This window comes from Haliaeetus leucocephalus, unplaced genomic scaffold (genome assembly GCF_000737465.1).
Source record: "Haliaeetus leucocephalus isolate CR32 unplaced genomic scaffold, Haliaeetus_leucocephalus-4.0 Scaffold1, whole genome shotgun sequence".
Lineage (NCBI taxonomy): Eukaryota > Metazoa > Chordata > Aves > Accipitriformes > Accipitridae > Haliaeetus > Haliaeetus leucocephalus.
This window is the reverse complement of record NW_010972437.1, coordinates 7,250,922-7,266,712: the sequence shown is the minus strand read 5'-3', so window position 1 is coordinate 7,266,712 and position 15,791 is coordinate 7,250,922. Positions and strand designations below refer to the sequence as shown.

The 15,791-nt window shown below is 40.0% G+C and overlaps 2 protein-coding genes across 6 annotated transcripts in view; one reads left to right on the top strand and one right to left on the bottom strand.

The window, feature by feature from the left end:
- Positions 1-1,525, top strand: part of NBEAL1 (neurobeachin-like 1) — an 86,796-nt gene extending 85,271 nt beyond the window's left edge. For all 5 annotated transcript variants that reach the window (XM_010565456.1, XM_010565473.1, XM_010565464.1 and 2 more), the window contains one exon: positions 1,156-1,525. In XM_010565456.1, coding sequence (XP_010563758.1) covers positions 1,156-1,257 — 102 coding nt within the window. In that variant the 3' untranslated portion in view covers positions 1,258-1,525. The remainder of the gene's footprint in view (positions 1-1,155) is intronic.
- A 6,590-nt stretch (positions 1,526-8,115) lies between these two features.
- On the bottom strand, positions 8,116-15,784 carry LOC104830495 (alpha-aspartyl dipeptidase-like). Its single transcript, XM_010565445.1, has 8 exons — positions 15,660-15,784; positions 15,484-15,572; positions 14,170-14,244; positions 13,502-13,581; positions 11,924-12,097; positions 10,376-10,435; positions 8,869-8,951; positions 8,116-8,327 (listed from the first exon to the last, which is right to left on the bottom strand). Exons 1-8 carry the CDS (start codon positions 15,758-15,760, stop codon positions 8,249-8,251), a joined length of 741 nt encoding a protein of 246 aa, XP_010563747.1. The 5' UTR covers positions 15,761-15,784; the 3' UTR covers positions 8,116-8,248.
- Between the last annotated feature and the right edge of the window lie 7 nt (positions 15,785-15,791).

The following is a 15,791-nucleotide window of genomic DNA, read 5'->3' as shown; positions in this document are numbered from 1 at the left end:
AATTTTATACAGAAGACAGTGTTGTAGTTCTGGCTTTCAGTGGTGATACTGATCCTTAGGATAAAGGGAGAAACTGACCTTCTTTATTGTGCATAAAGTGAAATGCTGCTTGGTATTAAGATTGGCCTTTAGTGTTTCTGCATTGACAGTATCCAGTATGAAGTGAAGTATAATAAATGTTTTTGTATTTTTAACAATAAGCTGTTTGGGATGTTGCAGAAGTCTGGGGGATTGTCACCTGTTAGTGTTAATCCCTGTCAGCACTGTGCCTTTTCTAGAAAACACTGCTGCTGTGATGGTACAGTTCTTAAGCATGCTTAATTTGTAGTACTAACTGCTGGGAACTGTTCTCAAATTTGTGCTGTTAAGGCATGCATCTTGTTTATTAAACAGCAAGGGATTTCATAACCTAATCAGCTGCCAAGCTGATCGCTACTGGCCAATCATAGAGCCTTGTACTTAAGGAGTAAATTAAAACAGTTTCTTACAAATTGTCAGATTACAGACCTACCAGATGCTGGATTTAATATGGCCTCTGGTTGCTTGTTATCTGTCTTTACTTGCAGAATATTCAGTATGAATTTTTTCTGGTTTAAATTTTATTCTGAGCACTTCACCCAGGATCTTTGGAAGACTGCATAAATTTGACACCAGGAGATAACCTTTCTCTCTTTCCTTCATTCTGCTATCACTGCCCTGCATTTTGGTTATCTTTTCCTTTTCACTTCTAGCAATTTCTGTTTGAAATCTCTAAAATGTCCTTTCTTCTAATTTGGTTTTTTTTTGTTTGACTTTCCCCTTTTTTTTTTTTTTTTTTTTTTCCTTCCTATCAGAATAGCAATTTAAACACTGTTTCTAAGCTATTTGAAGTAGGTTAAGTATTAAGTATGCATTACTTGGCAGTATTCCTTTAACTGTTCAAAATCAGAGAAGACTGTGATTAGTGTTTTGTCTGTTGTTTTTTGTCAGTCCCAAGAATCATCCCTAAGTGTAACTTTTTGGTTTGTTTTCAAATAATTTTTGTTGGTGTAACTTCTGTTTATGCAGTACATTGTAGTGTCTGCATTTCACCAGAATCAGTGTCTGAATTCCTTTTTAATTTATCCACCTTATCCCTTCCCCCTCCTTTTGTTTCTCTGAATTACTTTTAAACAGATGCGCTCAGGTCAGCTTTCCCGAAAGCTGTGGGGATCAAGCAAACGGCTCAGCCAGATTTCATCAGGAGAGACTGAATATAACACTCAAGATTCCAAGTGATTGCTGCTTCTACCTTCTCTCATGGATTCCAGAAACATGTTTAATCTTTTGGTCACTTTAAATGTATATCTCAACTTTCAGGGACTTGATTCTTAAGTCTGTTGAAGATGAACCTATGGTAGAGGTATAGTAACAAGCATATGTACTCATGCAAGTTAGCTTGCTTGCATATTTTTCCTTAACTGTGTTGACTTCATCACAGCAGAATCCCTCTCTAAATAGCTGCTAAAACTGTCTTTCAGAAAAAAAAAAAAAAAAAAAAAACAACCCCCAACCCCCCCCCCCCAAACCTCCAAACCCAAGCTCGCTAATTGAATTTAAGATAAGTAGCATTTGATTTAAAGCTGAATAGGGCCAGATGCTCCTTGATTACAAAGAAGTTATTTGGCTTTGATTTGACAGCATTGTAATTCCCCAACAGTACATTAAAATTTTGGCAGTTGCAGTAGTCACATTAAAAATTGGGATAGCTGACAGTTATGACCTTTTCAATGTGTTTTTTAGCCCAATGAACAATTTATTGCAATTTACTCCTGTAAATGGCTATTGCTATCTTCTTTTGTGTAGTTCCAGTTTTAGGCTGTTCTGCAAGGAACATCTGTGTTGCACTACTTGATTATCAGAAATTGTTTAAAGTACAGACATGAATAACTTCAATGGAGCTGAAGGAGGTAGGAGATACTTGCTGCTGAAAATTATTTATATTGTTAAGTAGACTAAGACTCACACCAAGAAATCCCATAATATATTTAGTATCTTGAAGAAATACAGAGGAAGAATCAGTATCTATATTGGTCAAAGATCAATCTGCTTCATTAGTAAGGCAACTCCTATGACAAAAAAGATAAATTTCCACTGCAAAATCATTTAAACAACATTGCAGCACAGTTTAATTAAATAGCACCTGTTTGTTTCTTGGCTTGGTGTTCACCAAACCAGTTGTTAGCCATATGTGTTTCTTCCGTAAAAACAAGCAGGGAAACAGATAATGTATCCATTTTCAAGATGTCTTTAAAACCTGGGAAAAGAAAATATCAGATCCTTACGTGCACTATATCCAACAAAATAGTTATGGATTGTATGCTATATTTTGGAGAAGCCATTACTGAATTTTTTTGGTTTAGTGATATGTGATAATAGAAGGGTGTGTTTTTATAATGTTAATGATTTAAATGATAAACCCCATCCTGTTAGAAAAGCTTGGTGCTGAGGGAAAAGTATGAGTTTTTGGACTGGTGTGCAAAAATATGTGTGCATGTGTATATATGTGTGTATGTTTGTGTATATATATGTATATACATGTATGTATGTCTATTAAAGGAGAAAATACCATGGGGAAAGGGGAGTATAGATATAAGGCAGAGCTATAAGTGATTGTTAGCTAGTATGTTCCCTTTTGGCTACCCCTTTCTTCCCTCTACCATCACTTTTCTTGTTATTTTTATTTATTTATGGAAATGAATGTGTGTTGTATCTCCTATAAATGTTATCAGATATTTCCTGTGGCTGGGGAGCTGTTGAACTACCTGAGGAACTCCGTAGTGTATAATCTCATTTCATTAATTTTTAGCACAATATTTATTAACTTTGTAGAAATAGTAATACCTCCTTAGCCCACAAAAGGATAATCTTTACAAGTTCTGTTAGTCTCATTAAAACTGTTTTCTCCTCCTCAATTTCTTTACTGGAAGAAAAAAAATCCCTCACAATGACTGATTAGTGTGCTGTGTAAAGAAAGTTGCGTTGCTTTTTCTTAACTTTTGTAAATGAAATAATAAATCAGACTAGTGAACAAGTGGGTCTATGCATAGTTGCAATATTCTAACTAATCACTGTGACAGACTGGATTGTCTGGAAAGTTAGGAGAAAATAAGAATTACTTCCCTGAGTAACTTGCCAAGAGAGCATTAAATTTCTGAAAGTATAGTGGTGTGGTTTTTTTCAGACTCCATGTATGCAAAAAAACCATATCCCATATTTTCAAATAAGCTATAGAGAAGTGAAAAATACTATTTTTAATCAATTACCTATCCAGTAAAAATACTAAGGATACTCTGGAAGTATTAAGTGTTTATATGAGAATGTGAAGTATGTTTGTCCATTATGATTTCATGAAGAAGGGATTTCAGGGGAGCTCTTTCGAGAGTAGTTCAGAAGAATTTCAGCTCAGAATGTGAGATTTTTCTGTGTTATGGGAAGTTGAAAAAAGAACTCATTTGGGGCATTGAGTTGATGGTTTTTTTTTTATAAGTATGCATATATGTTCTGTTTAAATGCATATATGAGGTTAAGTGTTTACTTGCAGGGGAAGAGGGCAGGAAGTTACGATGTTTTGGGCTAGCAGAATCAAGTGGAAAAATTGAGATGGGTCTTTTGTAGTGTTTGGTGAGAGCATAGTTTTCTTTCTGTCACTTACATGGAGGTATTTACATAAGGGTTTGAAAACGTCCTGCTATGGGTTAGGTGTGTTTCTACAACAATTGAATTAATGTTTTTAGTAGTTTAATATTAAAGAATACTGAATACACTGTGTCAGTTTAAGTAAAATATAATGTAGTTGCAATAATTGGGGGTGAAAGTTTATGGCAATGAGCTTTGACATTTGAATGCCATCATTTCAGTGCATCACAAGCATTAGATGATCCTCACAAATATCTGGGACAGGTTTAAATGTGGACAGTTCTTGGCTCTCAAACTTGAGGCTAGTTTGTGCTCAGCACAAAGCAGGAGCAGAATGATGAGGGGGACAGGTGAGCTCTGAGCTGCTTCATGCTCTATGCAGAATGGCAACATCTGTTGCCTTTTGATCTTTTACCTGGTCCTGGAGGATGGGAGGTATACACCATCACATACCTAGTGTTCTTGCCAGAGGCCCTCTGGAAAGACCCCCGTAGGTTTGAAGGTCTGAACTTTGCCTTTATCTAAAACCAGCTTTGGATAAAAGATAAAGGTGGTAAGTGTGAGTATTAGCTGGTATTTTGTGTCTTTTGGTTTTAACTTAAGTCTTTTTAAAGTAGAAAATAATTTTTCTGATCAGCTGTTCAGGTTGGTTGAATTGCAGTCTGTTATGCAGCGCACTGAATTAGTGAACTGCCTTTCATAATTCTTTGATTTCCTCAAGTCAATAAAGCTGAGGATCATATTTGTTTTTCATGTAAAACAATACATATTGGTGAAGTAAGAGTCTCCTTTGGTTTTGAACTAAGATTTATTTAAGTGTAAAAAGAAAAGCTGTGAGATGAGATAATTCTGATTAGGAATTCAGAGTAAACAAGTCTTAAGCGACAGTTGTTTCACAACACTAAATTTGTCAAGACCTTCTTGGTGGTATCTTCTTACATTTAATTTTTGGAACAACCCTAATGATATTTATCGCAGTTTAAGATATGCTTACCTTTGAAGCCGAGTAAGTAAGTAGGAGCGTAAATATGTATATCTAAAAGAAACTGAAAACTGACTCTCTTTTCATACCTGTATATAAATGAGATCAAGTAGTTAGCAGTATTGAGTAACTTCTCTGTAGCACAGTTTTGAACTTGCATACCAAAGGATATGATATTTAGACTCCTTTATTTCAAGTAAAATGTTTATTAAATTTCTCTTTATCAATTTACTTATAATTCTTGATAGTATTTTTAGTTGTCTTTTTATCTATAGTGAAGAATCTCATGTAGTCTGTGCAGTTTTTGTACTATATGAGCATTCAGAAAGTGAAATGTTTGCTGTTCAAGTTAGCATCTGACTTATGTGAACTATTCTATATCAATCTACTTGTTATCTAATACTCATTCATAGGATACTTAGAAACCACGTCTTCTGTCATCCATGTACCTTACCAACACCAGCACAAAAGATTAATCCCAATCTTAAACTAACTGCACTTCTCCTTATGGTTAATACACATTGTGGAAATTAGGCTTTAGGAAGCCTGTTTGATTTAAAAAGAAAAAAGAAAAAAAAACCAACAGTAATGTCCACACACACGCGTTACAATTGTTTTGCTCATCTGCAACACTGATATAAACAAGTTTTTTCCCTCCAGTATACCTTAGATCATGAATATTATCACAAAACAGGTTTATCAAAGTCTTTACAGGCTTTAAATAGTGTAGTCAATTGGCTGCTTTATAAGAATCCTCTTCAAAGTTGTATTTCTGTGTCCTTTAAATGAAGTGCGAAGAACTAAGTTTCTGCACTGTAAAAGTTCTGTATGGGACCGGTAGCAGTCTTACATCAGTCTGCTTTAAGATAGTCCTGCAGGAATGATAAATTTATTTTTATTTCTAATGCACAATAATTAGGTAGGTCTTTTAACTCTTGCCTTAGTCAGTGGAAGCTGTATACCTCACTTCCCTAGACCATGGCTCCCTCCTCCCTGTTTTCCTCTGCAAGTCTTTCCTAATCTTAATAAACAAAATCATTAGAAAATATATGTACAGCAACCAAATGTTTCACAAAGCTTTTACCATGTATGTGTATTTAGTTGAAAATGTGTATCTATGTACAGATCATGGTATGGTAGGGAGCTTTAGAGCTAGGGAGGGGAGTAGAGGAGCTGTCAGCCTCCTTCACTCCTACACTGACAGTCTGTAGACTCTTGCTCTGTATTGTCACTTGAAGGCACTCCTCTCTTCCACTGTTAAAGGCATCTTGCTGGCTAGATTAGATGCTGAGGCTAGGTGCTATGAATATTTTTTTTTTCCTTTCAAAGAATTAAAAAACCAAAACCAAAAAAAACCCCCTACCCCAAACAAACAAAAAAACCCCAAACACACATAAATGGCGTATCCTGATGTGAACCTAAGGCCTGATGTAATAAATACTGTTAGATGAAAGCACTACATAGGGTTATATTTAATTGGGTGGAAATTCAAGCATGTGCTTCAGTGCTTTCTAGAATGGGCTTTTCATGCTTTTTGGTTTAAAAGCTATGTTGGTTTCAGCTGTAAACATGACACTCATTAGTAGTCTCCTTTTGGGGAGAGTAATAGTTTTTGTGCAGTCATATGCATGTGTGTTCATTGTATACCAATGTTAGACTCAACTGAATTGTTTGGAAGATGTCCTTCCTTCCATCCTAAGGAGCCAAATTTTCCTTATTAATACTAATTGCCCTTGTTAGTACATACTTTTAAAGGAGGCAAAGATTTTCTGAAAAGGTACTGCAGGTTTGTTTTGGGTTGTTTTTTTTTTTAAAAAAGGTAAAATACTATTGTCCCTTTCTTCACTATTATAGTTATCAGATGCCTGGATGCAGAAATGCCTCTGAGTGGCAGCATAGCATGCTCTGCACAGTTTGAGTCAAGTGCTATTCATCTTACTGCAGTCTTGAACACCCCATATGTGAGGAACTGCTTGTAGTGTTTAATCAAAGGTACCCTTTGTTCTGTTTCTGTTCACATTTTGCTGTGCATCTGTGAAAGAAAACGGGTTGTCTTTCTTTTAGTTACCATTTACCCAAACAGCCCAGATAAAATTGGTGTTTTCTTCAGGAGAGTTCCTCCAGTTGTGTGTTCTTTCTATTTTCAGCTACGGGACTTGGGAAATCTGGCAAGTGTTTCCAGAGCTTAGGTCTGTGATTATACTTGGCACAGGCACAATTTCATAACATGCCTTCTGTCCCAGAACCATGATTGTCAGTATAGATTATGGTTTAAAGCTGCTAAGGTGTTTTGAGATTGAAATATAAAACATCCAGCCATATATATATCATAAATCTAACTGAACTTAGAGGCTACTTGTTTATTTAGCTTCCTATCTAGTTAGTGTTTTCCTCTTGAGGGAGCCATATTTTTTTGCCTTGAAGTAACTTTTTAAAATAAACTTAGTCTTGCACCTGACAGTACTGCTTTAGTCATACATAGCTGTGAGCTGTTGCTTAAAGAAAGCCATGAGGAAAAAAAAAAAATCAAGGAAAACTTGCAATACATGTTCTGAGTCAACCATTCACTATGCAGGAGCAGCTTAATATAAGATCAGAGAAATGCTGCTTTTAAGACTTACCTCCCTTTGGTCAGTGTTTTGATGGAAGCTGTGATGCTACTCAGTTTGCTTGATGCATTTTTACTGAAGCTAATGAGGGAGTGGTAACAAAGGCCTTACAGCAACAGTTAACCATATTTTCTGATAATTCTTACAGATTGTGCAATTATGTGATTACAAATGGATTTCTAAATGCCAAAAAATGCCTTTTCTTAAAAGAGTTAAATGTTAGGTCTAAGGAGTGTTGGAAATACCTACTTTCAAAAATGAGCCTTCAGGCACTGTAATGAACTTGCTGTTAGTCTTCTGTGCAATATCTTCTTCCCTTCTGGGTGCTTTAAGAGTATACTGTATGTCTTACTTTGTTTTGATCAGTATGTTTTAAGAGTGTGTATATTGGCTAATGATGGATTTTTTTTTTTCTGTACAGCATGGTAGAAGATGTTTTAAAATTTTGCACTTTTCTAGGATTTGCAAGTTTGTAACCTGAGAATTTTTAACATGCACACTTTTGTACATAATTAGCATTGTATAAATTTGACATGAGTCTGAAGCAAATAAAAGTAATTGAATGCATAAATTCTCACTTTATTAATAGCGCAAAAATTAAACTAATAGTGTGGAAGTACACTAAACAATTCTTTCATTTAGCAGGTGCAGCTAGGCAGCAGAAACAGCTGCCTCAGTGTCCTGTCTTAATTGTGTTACAGTAACTTATTTTTGGTGGGGAAGGAATCAAAGTGGATACATGAATGTACAGACCTTTTCAGACTAAGAGTAGCTATGATTATTGCAATACTTGAGCAAAAATTGTCTTTTTGCTGGGAAGGAGAGATGTCTGAGATGTGAATTAGGGTTGGGAAAAGAACCCACCAGTGCATGTTTATCTTTATTTATAAAGCATAAGTTCTTCACACACACACACACGCACACCCGGGGCTAGAAGCATCTCTTTCCTTTCTCCTCATTGTCTTCTCATGTAGTAACTTTTGCTGCAGAGTATGCAAGGCTACAGATTCTGGAGATTATTGTCAGTCAGGAGGAAACTGAAATCTGTTCCAGGCTCATGTTCAGTTGGTTTCTTATCCCTATAAACAAGACAAACCATGCCGTGAGCTTTAACAGGACCTAAGACTACTGTGCTTCTGTCTGTTACTAGGGTTAGAACAAGGCATCCTTATTCATAACAAGCAGAGTTTTGACTCCCTTGCCTGCATCACAGGACATCCATATTAGATTTCTTAGTAAAGTTCATATACTGAAGACATGAGTTCCCTTGTTCTAGGGTTCAACGCATTAGGGCTAAACTGGTATTCCCCTGGCCTTCAATAACAGGGCTGACTATTGGGGCTCTTTCCGTGAACAGTAACTATAGTTCGGAAACATAAGCATCAATGGATGTAATACCATAGCACTTACGGGGTAAGTTAGACATCCTTTAGAGTGCTGTAATACTGCCTGCTCCTTTGGAGCATAAAGCAATACTCATGTTTTCCCCAAAGAGAAATGGAAGCAAGGGATTAAGTAACTTCAGATGTTGGGGGCCAGGTTAACACGTGCCAGGAGTCTAATAGAAGTCTCTCTCCCTTTCTGTCTGAAGGAGGATATCAATTCAAATAAAGCATTTACCTCAAAAACAGACGTGCTCCTGTCACTCCTTGCAAGGTGGCTTTGTCTCCTTCCACTAGCAGCATCGTACCTTCCCGCAAGCCCTAATGTAGGTGGAAACATTTAATGTTATTTTCAAGCTATTTGAAAGGTTAGAATGCTTATCACAAGCAGGCCAGTCTTAGTGCAGCTCACCACGACTACAGACAATACATTATTGCTCACCTATTTCTAACAAAGATACCAAGACAAAATTAGGTGAGTTACCTTGTTTTAGAAGCTAGTTTTCTTGTTTATTTTATTTTTCAGTTTTAAGGGAGAAACTATTAAGGAGAAAAGGAAAGTGTTTTTTCCACACTTAATTCTGCTACCACCATTCTTCAATCCAGTCTGGGCCAAGTAACAGCCAGCTGGGTTTGTTAAAGCACAAACTTTATACTCCAAGCTCAAGCACAGGGACAGGAAACCCAGAGGTCCCACTTCCCCAGAGAGACATACTGTAATTATGAACATACTACTGAATGAGCAAATTCAGAAACCCAGAGAGTAAAACAACATGTGAAGTTAAGAATATCTGCAAAAAGTTTAAGGGGAGATATCTTACCATCTGCATGCACACCACCCCCAACATATAACATATGACTGGTGGCCAGTGACTGGAAAGATCAGAGCTGCCTAAAATACAGTGTTTGGCAACAGGACTCCAAGCATCTAATAGGCAGAATGCATTTCATGTGTTCTAACCCATTTTCTGCAAGTGAGCAAAATCCAACTTTGAAGCCCTTAGAAAGAATATAACTAGCCTTACATGCCACTGTTCTGTAATGCTTGTCAGGCAGGGTGTTGAGGTTTAAGCCCAGCCAGCAACTAGGCACCACCCAGCTACTTGCTCACTCCTTCTTCCACCCCAGTGGGGATGGGGAGGAGAATCGGAAAAAAAGTAAAACTCGTGGGTTGAGATAAGAACAGTTTAATAACTAAAGTAAAATAAAATGTAATACTACTACTACTAATAAAATATAAGAAAAATAATTGCAATAAAAAGGAATATAATAAAATAACATTTTTAAAAAACCAAGAAAAGACAAGTGATGCACAATGCAGTTGCCTGCCACCTGCTGACCGATGCCTGAGCAGTGATCCACCCCTCCCAGCCAACTCCCACAGTTTATATACTGAGCATGATATTCTATGGTATGGAATATCCCTGTGGCTAGTTTGGGACAGCTGTCCTAGCTATGGTCCCTCCCAGCTTCTTGTACACCTGCTTGCTGGCAGAACATGGGGAACTGAAAAATCCTTAACTTAGGATAAGCGCCAGTTAGCAACAACTAAACCATCAGTGTGTTATCAACATTATTCTCACACTAAATCCAAAACACAGTGTACCAGCTAGTAAGAAGAAAATTAACTCTATCCCAGCTGAAACCAGGACACAGGGGAATGCACACTGAAAGCCAGCAAGAATGCATTTAAAATGTTTCCCATGCTACAGCCATGAGCTTCCTGACTGGGAACTACTACTCACCAGAACTGGAGGCGTGTTTGGTTCTTCATGATATTGGCGAATTCTTTCCTCTCTTGTCTCCTGCAATAATAAGTGTAGATTTAGCTGCCCAGGCAGTAAGAGAGGACTTGGAGCTATCCATGTAGCATTACACTGAGCTATTTCATAACATTAAACAAAGCAGGCACTTTCCTTCAAGCAGAATAGAGTGGCAGTTGACTTTAACGGATACATATTTTACCCTTCATCACTAGCAGCAATTGCTGCAGGTTGATAAAACAGAACTCACACAATCCCAACCCTGAAAAGCCTTAAAACTTACTTCCACTCAATTCATCTAGGTCGTCTTTTTTTTCTTTTTTTTTTTTTTTTTAAGGCTATCTCTATGTGCTCACCCTCAGAACAAGAGCACTGAGGAAGGTGGTGGAAGCAAATGCCTGAGATGCCGCCTTCATGAAAGAGGGTAGTGAACTATGGATTTCTGCTGATTAAATATCTGCTTGTTTGTCCTAAAGTAGGTATTACACTGAAGAATTTCCTTCTGTGAACAGCTCTGCCATGTTTCCTGAGGGTTTGCTGCTGAACTGAGCAACAGTAATTAAAGAAATCAAACCAGAAGGATTTGTTGGTAAGGAAACACAGGAATACAGCAGGGACTTGGTATGGCACAGAGCTTCCAGCTTCCTCTCAGAGAAATAGCAAAAGTTACTTATAGGGAAGACTACTTGATTCTCTAGTGACAAGCTGATTAAATGAGTACCTACAACTTAATCTAAATTCTAGAAGCACACACTGATCCTCCATCTCTTCATCGTTCCCTAATTCTTAATATTTCCTCTAACCATGAAGAAATTTTCACTACAAGGAGGAAAGGATTTGGGCTGTTAAAAAGATGCACCACAGAAACTGTTCCCTGAGGAACTGGCTCCCAACAGGCTATTCAAGAATCAGCTCCTCCATGCAGTGGAGTTGTCAGTCTTTGTGCCGGATAGTTAAAAGTGTTTTTCTTTCAGCTATACCAGGACATGTGCTTGCTCAGTATTGGACATTACAGGGTGTGCTCTCTGCAAGGACACGAGTGCCTAGGTATTTTCTTACATAAGATTGCATACAATCCCAAGATCTCCCTCTTCTGATGGTTCCTTCAGACCTTTAGATATTTAAGCCTCTTAATGTATGTTTAAGTTAGGTCTTCTCAAGCAGCAGGCAAGACAGACTATGGCAGGACTTTCCAGAAACACAGCACATTGCATCTTAACATTTCAAGTTTATCTTCACGCCCCACCCTCAATTCCATGCCAGGTATGAAGCAACAGTATTTCAGACATTGCAAAGCTTCTGTTTGTGAGAAACACTTCATTCCACCTCAGTAATACTGTTGCCAACTCCTCTTCCCACTCAAAGAAAAGCTTTAGGAGGGAGTAAAATGTTACTGCTTCACTGGCATTTCCAATTGCTCTAGGGAGCAGCTGTTAGACATTTTATAGCTTTGTAAGGCCTCACAAATGCACGCTATCGTTACACCTCCACACCCCGATTACTGTGTTAGCTCTGACATGCTTTACTTACACCCATGTGAGTGCTTTTAACATCTGGGTCCAAGTAGTGGGGGTTAATATTAAAAGGAACTAAACCTAGGGCCTGCAGGGAAGGTGGATAAACAATTGGCATGTCATTGGTAGTATTGATGCTGATGGTAGCAACATTAGTTCCTGCGCTGGACCCCACATAAGGAATCCCATCCTGAAAGACAAAAGCAATGATTAGTATACAGTATCACAACTAGGAACTGCATTTTATAGCATCTTCTATCAATCTCAGAGACTGCAGTCAGATTAGACTTTGTTCTTCTAACTCATCTCACTGCTAACTGTACAGGTGAAAAGCAGAACAAGAATTCAGGTTTTGAGGTGGCCAGTAATTTGTGTATGTCATAGTTGTCAGAGAACGAGCTGTTGAATGTCCTGTACTCAGAACTCTGCAACCCCATCACAAGAGAGAACTTACAAGGTTGTCAGTGCATATATTGGACTTTGCTATTAAGAGAGGAGAGACTTACCTACATTGCAATTACAGGAAATATCTGAACTAGCTTTTAACTAGCTTCTGAAGAGAGTAGACCATCTGAAGCTGAGTACAATGTTGCCACAGCATCAGCTTACCAGTACCGTGACCAGCCAGTTTAGCACTAGTTTAGGTATTACTACTATGTACATAGGACTATGTACTGTGCTGTAGATAGAAGGATTCCACACAAACATGCAAGTATATGGATAATGCTGAACAATTTGTAAAAATAAGCTATCTTGGGAGAACTGGTGCTAATATAACCAAATAGTTATCTAGACTTCACTGGGACTCAAACATTTTCTGGCTTTTCTGCCCACAACAGGCACTGAATTTCTGTATATTAAGACACCCTAGCTAACCTTTCTTCTTGGTAGCTGACCTTTTCAAATATACTGTGCTTGCATAAATCTCCTTGAAGTCGTCTGCAGTTCCACATTGCTAGGGGAACACCTTGCTTCTGTTCTCCTCCATAGATGGCCTATCTTTGCTGTGCCTTATGAGATTCACCAGCCAGAATAGGGCTGCTGACCAGAAGGGCTCAATGGCACCCAAACCTCTTAATTCCAGGTCAAGGAGGTACCCAAGGTAATTACACCATTTTCAATGTCAACAAGACATTGTCTAAAAGGCATGTATGGATCCAGTTCTGTTGTCGGTTTATTAGCGGACAACCTGCAACTTGAACACATCTATATCTATTAACAAGATACAGAGTGGACATCCCAAGCTGAAAAACAGCATTTCTGGACATATATTAAGTCTTGCACTGCTCTTCATTGGTATTTTAAGTTCAGGGGCTTACTTCTAAGGTACTATGCAGCACTGTACATCCCAAGGTCTTGCAGTCCCACATCTGGGACGCTGTCCTAGAATGACAGATTGCTGACCTTGGTCTTTTCAGGCTTCAATGGCTAATGACAGCCTTATTTGGCCACAGATTTCAGTTCACCAAGTTGCATGGCTCAATATTTGAATTATATCAGAAACAAAGATGTAGAATCAACTTGGATTTGTCTAACCACAGCTTATGCGTGAGATCCTGCTATTCAGAGTTGGCCCGAGTCACGTAGTTTGTACCTCAAGAACTCTTTTCCTGATCTCCTGTATGAGGCTGTTGTCATAGAGAGCTTTCAGGAGACGGAATGTGTTCCCACCTCCTGTAGAAAGAGAGTCCAGCTTATTTAATGTGCTTTCACCACCAGTTTTAATTGAAGCCTTTACAGACTTGGCAGGCTCAATGATTTCTGTGCTCTACTCAGGGTAGTATCCTGCTTTGAGCAGCAGTAAAACCAGAAGCTTCAGAAGAATGGTCATTTGGGCAGGCCACAGGCTCATCCCCCAGGTCCTTGTAACACTGACGCTGGCTGTTTGACAGCAGATGCTGTTCTAATACCCAGCAGCATGGTATTAGGACTACGCTCAATTTGAGCACAGTAGCCCTGAATCTTCTTAGACTTGATGAAGTGATGATACAGCTGTGATGATCATGTTTTTAACACTGAAGTACTGTTCAAATGAATAATTTGAAACTTACTGGAGACAAAGTTCTGTTAATAAATCTCTCCTACTTCCCTCCCCACCAGAAAATTTAGGGTCTTACTGTTCCAAATTAAAGTACTGTTTTCTGTAGTTTCTAATAATTGCTAGGCCCAACTTTTTCATTGTTCTCTACAGTGCCAGCTCTGAGCAGGACTAATCCAGTGCCCTGTATAAACCCTCATCAGGAAGCAAGAAGTAAAACTTACCAATAAATATTGCTTCAGATTTCCTTACAGCTTCCACTGGATCACAAGATTCATGAATGCTGTCCAGCCCATAACCTTAAATGAAAAAGTATTTACCTTTGCCACTTCAGTCTGGAAGAAGAATGTGGTATGTTCCATCACCCCCTGCCCTCCCCCCCACCCCCGAGAGAAATGTTTCACCAGACAACCAGGGAAGCTTCAGAGAACTCTACAACACAAAACAGAGTATGTCCTATGTTAGTGCAGGGTTTCTGCATCCAGCTGTACCAAAGCAAACGTTTGCTTTATGGATATACGTGCTCAGTGTCTAAGAGCAGAGCATTTCACTCGGCAGGTGCAGGCTGAGGCACAAAGTCCCGCTGAGCATTACCGGCTAACTGGAAAGTAAGAGATGGGAAAAAGCTGTCAGTCTTCAGCTTGGCTGAGTCTGAACAGGATGTGCCATTATTGGGCTAGCATTACTAGTACAAATATCTGATCCGAGGGGGTTTTTTTGGGTAATGGTTAAAATGTCTGGCTTTGACAGATTTGCCTTGCTGGGGTTCACTGAGTACAGGAAGTGCGACAGCCAGAAGAACATGGACATTTGATATCAGCAGTCCTTCTGCAACACAAGGAGCAAAGTGTGCTGCCCAGGGAAGTAAGTACTGATTATTACTACAGTAACAGGTCCAAAGTTATCCTGAACAGTAATAGATATTAGGCGGAGGTGTTGCTGTAGGCTGCTCTGGGAAGATCTTTGCTCCAAGTAAAGCTCGGTTGCTGTTCATCATGGAAATATCTGGCTGGTTGAAGCGCATTATAGTAACGGTCCTCACTTAACACCAGTAGTCACACGGCTCGAGCAGAGGTTTAAGACGTACGGGAAGAAACGTTCCCCTGCGTGACTAAGGAGAATAAAAAGATGCCCCTTAGTATTCGGGAATAAAAACTTCCTCCCTGAAGTGGTTAGAAGCGTCGTAACAAGATTTCTTCTGGAGGCCTCTAAAGCACCTACTTTAGGTAGAAGTTGGCGAACAGCTGCCCGCTGCTCCCGCTGCCGTTGCTGGCCGCAACTCAACGGCGTGCAGCAGAGCCAGGCAAGCCCCTCTCCGCCGCTCCCCGGGCACTCCCCCCGCTCGGACCCCCGGAAAGCAGACCGTCGCAGAGTCGCTCGCCGCCTCACGCCCCCTCAGAGCCGCGGTTTGCCAGCGCCGGCCCGGGCGCTGCCCGGCGAGGCCAGCCCCTGCGGCACGGCTGCCCCACGGCAAAGGCGACGCTTCCGCAGCCGCCGCCCGGCCGCGGCGCTCGGCGCCCGGGGCGGGCCGGCCTTACCCAAGCTCTCAAACTTCTCCCTCGCGGTGCGGGCGTAGGCGTCTCGGTCGTGCAGGGCGTAGGGAACGAAGAGCACCCGCTTCACCTTCCTGGGAGAAGAGAGGGGAGAGAGCGCTTAGAGCCGCGGGGGCGGCCCGGGGCCGGGCGGGCTCCCGCAGCCCCTGCGCAGCGCTTACTCCCCGAGGAAGCTCTTGATGTGCTGCTGGCAGTGGCCCAGGTACCCCCCTCCGTGCAGGGTGGAGTTGGAGACCAGCAGCAGGCGCCGCGGCCCCCCCATGCCGCCCCGGGCCGTGCCCGCGGGCGGTGCG